The 9,246-nt window shown below is 45.1% G+C and overlaps 1 protein-coding gene across 4 annotated transcripts; it reads left to right on the top strand.

Moving 5' to 3' along the window:
* Positions 1 to 7,089, top strand: gmeb1 (glucocorticoid modulatory element binding protein 1). Of its 4 annotated transcripts, XM_083680189.1 has the most exons (11): positions 19 to 39; positions 125 to 202; positions 1,170 to 1,308; positions 1,580 to 1,641; positions 1,818 to 1,939; positions 2,203 to 2,306; positions 2,522 to 2,670; positions 2,950 to 3,087; positions 3,307 to 3,444; positions 3,773 to 3,910; positions 4,136 to 7,089. In XM_083680189.1, exons 3-11 carry the CDS (start codon positions 1,187 to 1,189, stop codon positions 5,011 to 5,013), a joined length of 1,851 nt encoding a protein of 616 aa, XP_083536315.1. In that variant the 5' UTR covers positions 19 to 39; positions 125 to 202; positions 1,170 to 1,186; the 3' UTR covers positions 5,014 to 7,089. The 4 variants fall into 4 exon arrangements, with proteins under 4 accessions (XP_083536314.1, XP_083536317.1, XP_083536315.1 ...); XM_083680188.1 differs by lacking the exon at positions 125 to 202 and having other exon boundaries at positions 1 to 39; XM_083680191.1 differs by lacking the exon at positions 125 to 202 and having other exon boundaries at positions 1 to 39; positions 1,821 to 1,939; positions 4,136 to 7,088.
* The last annotated feature ends 2,157 nt before the right edge of the window (positions 7,090 to 9,246 follow it).

Here is a 9,246-nt window from a genome sequence, read left to right as displayed (position 1 = left end):
TTTCAGAATGTAGGGATGTGTTCGACTTCGTAAAAAACGGTAAGGAGAATCTAATCGATGGCTATATAATATTAGGTTTATTCGGCACAGAAATACTACTTCATTTTACGATCTATCCAAATAGATTGGAATTTAAGGGGCAACCACCGGCTTGTTCAGAATGGCGGACCAACGCCGTCGCCGCGCTGTTGTTTAGTGTACGGTACGTGCTGCCGCACAGGGAGACGTCATTTTGAGGGGGAGCGGAGAAAAGAAAAAGCATACGACGAAGGGACGTACAGTTCAGAAACAAGCGGCACGTAACCACATGGCGTAAATATCAAGGTTGCTAGCTGCCGTCTAGCTACCTTTACGCTGTCTGCTTGCCACAGTGTCTGACTAAATTCCACCCTCTCTTGCCCTGCCCAACAACAACTGCTACCCATGGCATGGCATGCTATCCACCTCTAGATTTGAACTCTGCAGCAAGATCATGCGCTGCATTGGGCGTATTCTGTAAAATGGGGAATTGCTATTTAACTAGCCAGCATTATGCTTCACTTCACGTGAACATGGTGTGAACATAGAGGACCTATAATGTACCTTTTAGCTAGCTACCCCAGCTAACTAGCTGATCTGTGCTGCTACAAAGCTAGCCGCGCTGTATGATTACTGGATAGCGAACTGAGTAACCATTCCTCTCAACACAGAACACAACACACAAATAGTGCAGGGGTGTGCTAGTTTGAAAGCTTTCTGGATCTGCCTAGTAGTAGTGCCTGTCCCCTTCATGTACTACTAGCCTATCAAGCCTATTCAAATCAGTGGTCGTGCAGGAGGAAAGGAAACAAGGAAAGCAAGCTAATTTGCAATTAGGACCATATTTGACCATGAACCAATACATTTAACTAATACAGAGCAGAGTCAAAAAAAGTTCAAACTGAAGGGCAATTGAAGTTGACATGGTTATGCATTGCCTGGGTGCATCCCATCCCCATTATTCTGGCTTGTTGTGAAAGTCTGGCAACGTCTTGTTGAATCAATGCAGAGTTGGATGACTAAGCTATGTCTGGAGACTTCGTCATGAATATGATAGAAACACTGTCTGTGGGCTTTGACCATAGATTTCACAAAGGCATATCTTAGTTGTTGTCACCGTAACCGCTTTCCTTCACTGTCTTCCCCTTTAGTACACTTGGAGAGGGCGATGGCAGATACAGAGGTTACAGTGTCCATGGAGGACGTGGTGATGGTGAAGGCTGTTGAAGAAGAGGAGGACCCTGATGATAAGACACAGGTCATCCTTCAGCTCCAGCCCATCTCTGCAGGGTAGGTACAATGGCTAGAGGAAAAGGGCCAAGACACACTGATTTATCAGTGAATATCAGTGAATGTATCGCAGAGAGATGCCATACAACAATTTAGAATATGCCCTAATTCCTTTATGTTGTGCTTTCTGTTCATAGTATCATCTGACAAAGGATTGGAGAGTCATATAGAGGTTAATAGTACAGCTCTGTAAACCACTATATTGAAGAGGTTAGATAGGCCTAAAAGTAAAAAAAAAAAAAAAAAAATTAAAACCTACTTTCCGTTACAGAATCGAGGATGAGTCAGAGGAGACCGACACAGCTGTTATGACTGTTGAAGCACACCATCTGGGTAAGCTATGTTATGCTGAAGCACTCCTATCTCATGAGACACATTGTGATCTTTTTCTTTCATCAGCAAGTACTCTCTTGTTCCTCATTGTCGTATTCCAGTCATTACCTCAGATCTTTATTTTTTCTCATCAAATATATCTGTGTGCGTGCGTGTGCGTGTGTGTGTTCCTTCAGTAGAAGCCACAGCTGAAGGGGAGGAGGTGGAGTTTGGCTATCCAATCACATGTGGAGAAAGCAAAGCGTTGCTACTTTTCAAGAAATTTGTATGCCCCGGAATCAACGTCAAATGTGTGAAGGTTTGTAATGGCATTGATTGGTTTACATGAATCAAAGTTTTTCAATTCCCAGTGCACAATAAAAGGAACAGCTCACCATGCCTTTTGCTCCTATCCATTTTAGAATCTCAAACCTGAGTGAGTTTGTGAGGACTGAGGGGTGTCATATACAGTTTACCATCAGGGGAATTTTGGCGTGGTGTTTCTTTGCTGTTACTATTATTATGAGAAAGCAAAAATGGCTGCTTAAAATGCTCCTCCTATAATGTGTTTATCCATGTTAGTATGAGGACCAGCTGATCAGCCCCAAGCAGTTTGTGCACATGTCTGGAAAGGCCACACTGAAGGACTGGAAGAGAGCCATTCGAATGGGTGGAGTCATGATCAGGTGAGGAGTAAACCGCGGGTGGGTGGGGCAGGGGTGTGGTGGTGGTGGTGGTGGTGGTGGTGGTGGGGGAGGACGGTGGGAGAGGGTATAGGGGTCTGGAGGTGGGAGTTAGGGATTTAAGGAGGCTGAGGGTAAGGGGGTCCTTAATGCCAAATATCTTCTCTCTGCCCCTCTCTCTTTCCTCAATCTTGTCTTTTATAATCTGTATACTTCAGAAAAATGATGGACTCAGGCCAGCTTGACTTCTATCAGCATAGCACCCTGTGCACTAACACGTGTCGCAGCACCAAGTTTGACCTTCTGATCAGCAACACACGCTTCCCCCCTGATGGGACTGGGCTGGCCACACCCACCTCCTCTCAAGGTGAGACCAGACGTAGCCTGAGGCCTGGAAAGATCTAGGCTGCCTGTGGCAAAGCAGTTGAACAGGTTGTCCTTTAATTGGAAAATACTGAACAGCATATGCATCAGTGGAGGCTAGTGGAGGTAGAAATCGGAGGATGGGCTCATTGTAATGCATTCCCTATTCCATTCCATGCATTACAATGAGCCCATCCTCCAATTTCTACCTCCACCAGCCTCCACTGATACTTCTATATATATATATATGTATGCATCTCTATCTCCCCTGTTGAAAATGCAGCACAGGTCGTCATAGGGAACGGTAGTCAGGTTGCCGTGGCAGAGGACAGGTCGGAGGCTCTGACTGGCACAGTTGACTGGAGCTTAGCATCTGGGGCTTTGGAGACAACTGACAAGAAAGAAACCATTGAAATCTCAGGTGGGTTCCTCAGTGAGATTGCACTCCCTCTTGTGACTATTTACTCTAATTACACCCCCAAACTGCAGCTACTCACCTCTCACACTCCCACACAACCATAAGCTGACACTTTTATCCAAAGCGACTTACATTGCAGTGACATTTTTCAGGACATATGATCCCAGCGGGAATATAACCGAGAGACTCTGTTTTTGCTGTGTCTCTTGCGCTGTTTTCCAGAGGAGACACTGAATTTCTGGAAGGGCATCGCTGATGTGGGCCTGATGGGGGAAGTGGTGACCAACATTCGTACTGAACTGCTGGAGATGCTGAGAGGAGTGCAGCTTCGAAGTGAACAGGCTGTCATTCAGGATGCCGGTAGGTACTCACTCACACAGGCTAAGGATAGAGGACACAGGATAAAGGGTACAGGTAATCTTTAGGGGCATATGGTGTCACAAATAGGGAATGTTGGCGTCACAAATAGGGAATCTTGGTGTCACTGGGATGAAACGGGGACTGGGATGAAAAGAACCATAAGAGATATACTCATCTTCATACATTTTAGCTCACGTCTTCATTTGAATGTTCTGCAGGATAAAGTTATGAACCCTAAAAAGCTTGACCAGAATATTTATGTATTAATTATTGTTGCTGACTGATTGAGTGACCATCTGATGATCATTTGCTGCTTCACTGATCTCAGATTCCTGTCTGGTAGAGGTGGCGGTGCTCAGTAACCTTGCTCAGGTGTTCGGCCTACTGGACTCAGTGAAAACTATCCTGGACAACCGGCGGCAACAAACAGACCCCAGCCAGGAGAATGTCCTCAACACCCTCAACAGTGAGTAGAGAGGGACACACACACACACACACACACACACACACACACACACACACACACACACAGGGTTTCATATAAGAAGGGAGATTTAGATAGTATTTTATTTTTACTTTGTAAATATCTACTTTGAATTATTTTTCTAGAAACATAAAAGGCAAGTCTACATTCAATAGCAAAGTCAGATATGGCCTCACATTATTTGGATGTATTCTTCAATCCTCACAGGTCTGGAGTATCAGCTGGAAGAGCAGAGGAAACAGCAGATAGCTCGAGCTCTGCTCTGTAACCCACCGCCCATAAACAACAAACAAACAACAACCAAGCGTCAGACCAAACGACCTCGCCTTCAGCGACCTGCGTCCACAACACTTCTCACCTCCACTGTGGCCCAGCCAGCGACTCTGCAGCCCCAGCAGTTCACCGTCCTCTCTCCCATCACCATCTCCTCCATGGGCCAGTCCTTCACTATACCAGGCCTGCCCATGGCCAGCCTGGCCCAGTCATCCAACACCGTCACCCTGCTACCCGCCGGCTCCCAGTTCTTCACCCGCTACACCACCACCATGGTGGGTGCCGACGGCAAGACACAAGACACCTTCACCCTCCACCCATCCTCCGGGCTGACACTGGTGGGCACGGCCAACATGCAGGACCCCAACCAGCTGGGCACCATGATGAGCCCCGTGGAGCTGGTCCAACTGACCCAGCAGGCCACTGGCATGGAGGGACTGGCAGTGCCCATGGAGGGGGAGGTGGTGGATGGGAGGGTGTTGGTGCAGGAGGGGGTGGTAGATGACGAGAGCCAAGCACAGACCACGGTCATTGAGATCGACCCTGCACCTGGAGACCAGGCAATGGGGTTGATGGAGCTGCAGCTGGCGGGGGAGGCAGGTGGAGAGGGGGCTGCCATGGTTGTCCAGGGGGGGATGGAGATGGCCATGGTCACAGAGGGGGAGCAGATGGTGGTGCAGGGGGAATCAGGGGAGGCCCAGGGAGGGTCTGAAGGGGTCCAGGCGCTTCATTTGGACGCCAATGGACAGTTGTCTGGCATAAGGATAGTGGTGATAGAGGACGGGACTAGAGACGAAGACCAGGCCAAATAAGAGGTCTGCAGAGACAACAGACTACAGACACACAGACAGAGCACGCTGGCAGCCTCATGTGACAGTGTGGAATGCATAAAGTGCTGCCAAAGACCTAACCTTAGTCAGAGTAGCTGTAGTCCTTGTTAGGGGCGTCCGTTATTTCCATTGTTGTTTGGTTCTTTTTTTTATGAAAACAAAATGACATCACAGCCAGGCACAGTATCTTACGTTTGTTTTGTACCACATTTGTATGAACAACTTGAAGACACCAAAATGCACTATTATGTAGAAGCTCCAAGGAAGCAGAACCCAGCACTTGCTGGTAATAATGCTATACATAAGTCCACATCAGCCATCAGATCCAGGGGACTTGACTTGATTAATAGCTCTGTTTAGTGATGAATCTAAAGGTGTGTTATCCTTTTGCACTGTGTATGGAGCTAGGGATTAAAACAATGAAGTCTGCTCCATACACACACAAAAAACATTCATAAAAGAAAATATAGCTGTGAGCAACCATGCCTGGGGTCTAAGCTATGGCACAATATGGCACCGCATATTTTACAGGTTACCAACAGAATACTTGTGTGTACACAGAAAGACTGATATAAACTTCTGTTAGCTTTTCTTGTCATTTTTAAAAGTCAGAGAAATGCTCACGATGACCCATACCCCTGACCATCTGTGCCAAATTTCATGACTAAGTCAACCAGATCAAGAGATATAAATATGTGTTTGTTATAGCGCCACCATGTGACAGATCAGAAAATGACTGCACATTCTGACTGCAGGTTCTGAGAATGTGAGACATATGTTTGCAAAGTGTGGTAGTGATGCACCCCACCATGTCTGAGTATGTAAATAATAGGACACACCTGAATTAAAGTTCATTGGATCAGAGCGGCCATGTTGTTTATGCTGCTTGGCTAAAATATTTTACATTGATAGACCTTGGTCCATAGATGGCCTTGGTTCATAGATGAATTTGTGTGCAGATCGGTCCAGTGGTTGCAGAAGAGATGTAATTTGAGTGTTTTTCACACAATTCAAAATGGTGGGAAATCCATCATGGGTCCTTGAGGCAGATGTGTTCCTTGTGAAGAGACAGACCTGTGTACCAAATTTCAGAATTCTCGGTCATACAGGGTGAGGGGCGTGGCCTTTCAAAATGTGCACTTTTCAATTGCATGCTATAGCGCCACCTGACATGACATTGCATGGCAGGGTGTGGCTTATAGCCCTCTGCCGTCATGCAAAGTTGCATGTTCTTATGCCTTACCATGTAAAAGTTATTTGGCATTACATTGGAAAATGACGGAAGAAGCTTCGCTGCTTAGACCCTTAAAGACTGCTTAATAGCCAACTGAAACAAACACAATAGGGTTCTACGCAGTTTTACAGCTTAGACCCCTTAATACCACTCTTCCTCTGCACCCATTGAGAGGAAGTCTGTGTTCTATAGTTTTGAAAAACAAAGCAAAAAAATCACATTCTTTGTATTTGTAGTTTTCACTGAGCTTTTAAAGCTAATTTTTCTAGGTTTTCCTTTTTGTCAGGTTTTTATTTTTCACACTGACGCATGGCGAGAAATGATGCAATTATTTCACTACTCCATAGTTTTTTCCCTCTGTATATGACTTTTACTATGTGGTTATTTTAGTGGGTTTTTACCTCCCTGTTTCATAGATACAGGGACCTACAATAGGACCTAAGATAGGACCTAAGATAGGACCTAAGATAGGACCTAAGATAGGACCTAAGATAGGACCTAAAACATGGTTGTGATGTAAAGAAGAGTGAGTGTTACCCTGGTGTCAGGCTGAACAAAATGTTTTCCTTGTAAAGATACAAATGAAAAACTGTAGTTCTTCATCTACTTGTTGTTTTTTTAACCCCTAACACACACAGTTCTATGATCAGATTCGGAAGTGTTGAGAGTGACATAAAACTAGGAATTTAGGATTTCTGTCAATGAATGTACATAGTTGCAGGGTACAGGGAAGCTAAGTTATATCAGTAAGGATGTGTTCTATGCTTGTACAAATGGCCAAGCCTTGAATTAACAGATGAGGGCATTTACATACTGACTTTGTAATGTGTTTTCAATATCAATACAAACAATGAATAAATTGGTCATGTCAATATCTCACCACCAAGGGGCACTAGAGACCCATTGCATTGTGTGTTGGGGTGGGAGTCAACGATTGCTGCTGCATTAATAGATGGCTGGACTCCCTTAATCTCCCATGTCTCCGTCCGTCATCTTCAATGCTGCGCACTGTGCAATCTGCATTGTCATGGGTGGTAACCGTGATGGGCAGGCTTGTTGCCTGGGCTGAGCTGTGTTGACACACACACACACACACACACACACACACACACACACACACACACACACACACACACACACACACACACACACAGGGCAAGGCAGGCGTACAACCGTGTTCCATGGGTGCTTGGATTAGGTGTCCTCACAGGTTCTGACGAGAGAGAGAAAGAGCGACAACAGTGTCAGTTTCAAGGTAGAATGGTGAGGGTATTCAGTGGTTAGAACAGGATATTCAGGATTGAGAGGATTGAGTCAACACTGTTGACACGGTGTTAAGAATAGATGCATGGGTTTAAGTGTTTCAAGTATACATTGGCTGCCAAGCTCTTTATACCATCTCCACGCAGAGGAGAAGGGCGCAGTTGTTTTTAAAAGAAGACTTCCAAAATAAGACTGACACTATGTTATCACCGTGATATGTGGGGGAGGAGTAAGGTTAGATTTCAAAATAGATCTGTGGCTAAGCAGGACACATTATGTTGTAAAACTGTAAAAGTGATTCTTACGTGGGTCCAATTCAATTAATGTAACCCCTTTTAAATTTCCTAATGCCACTGTGAATTATATGATATTACAACAGGCACATTGATTGTAATCATATACATGGGCTTAAGCATAGAAAAGGCAGCAGGGAGGTATGGCAATGAACATCATCAGCAGACAATTTTCTTTTTTTTTTCTTTTTTTTTCAGAATCATCTTCTACTTTATTTTTAAATCCATCTTAATACACATTAATCTGCATTCTGAAATAACCTGCCAGTGAAACTTGCTGTCAAACCCATCTTAATGACAGCTACACAATCCTTCCCTCTGGGATTAACTCTGCAATGTTATGGATTTGCAGATGATGCTACACCCCCCAACGATGATCAGAAGTATAGATCTTAAATCTGTGTTCACTGCAAGAGAGATATGAAAAGAGTTTATTAGCACTCCTCTAGTGGATTCTACATTGTGAAGACAGAGGTATTTACAAGGCAAGTGTCGCAGGAAGACCTTGTCAGCATGACTACCAGATTGCTAGTGAAGAGCTTTTGTGGCTGTGCAGACAGACACACAACCATGGCTGCCGCTGCCACTCCATGCCACTGTCACCTTCCTGTGCCAACCATGTTGGCAGCCATGTCTGAGTGCAGTACCTCAGACAGAAGGTGTGACTTTCCTGTTGGAGCTTGACAAGGAGAGAAAGAAGGACAGGGCGGGGGCGAATAGGCAAGGGAGGTGTGAACAGAGGTGTGAACTCCATCATTCAGCAGTGAGATAGGGGCGTTTTTGTTTACACAGTCGGGGCCGATTGCCGAGCGATTGAGCCGTGGATCGTCACCTTGTCTGTCATGGTGGCATATCTCCTTCCGCTTATCTCTCCGTGAGACAGCAGGCTAAGCTGTTAGAGCTGTCTCAGACTCACATCACCATAAATCATCATTTCCTTCATGCCTTATTTTTACTTTCCCTTTTTTGTCTAAAGATGTAAAACTCACAAGTGATTCTCTGTCCTCAGATAGCATTCCTTCATTGTAAACTTGCCAGAGCGGGCCAGAGGGACTGAACTGTTACGCGAGCATCTCTTCACTGATGCCTAAGGAAGCTTGCATTACAATGAGCCCGTCCTCCGATTTGTTCCTCCACCAGCCTCCACTGTAATGCTAGGCTTCGATGAAGCGATGCTCGCTTAACAGTTTTCTACCTCCACCAGCCTCCCCTGATGCATTACTGTATTAGATCTAAACAAAGGGTATCTAACCCACCATGGAATTTTCATTGGTAATGAGATATTAAAATCACCTTTGAGGTTGTATTGTGATGGCTAGACAAGGGTATTTATCTGTCACACAGGTGAAGTGACAAAGCTCTGGGAAAACAATTGGAAAGCGAGTGATCAAGTGAAATTAACTCAAGATGTCAGATGGGTTATTA

This window comes from Argentina silus, assembly GCF_951799395.1.
Source record: "Argentina silus genome assembly, chromosome: 11".
NCBI classification, from domain to species: Eukaryota; Metazoa; Chordata; class Actinopteri; order Argentiniformes; family Argentinidae; genus Argentina; species Argentina silus.
Note: the sequence above shows the minus strand (reverse complement) of the source record. Positions and strands in the feature narration are given on the sequence as shown.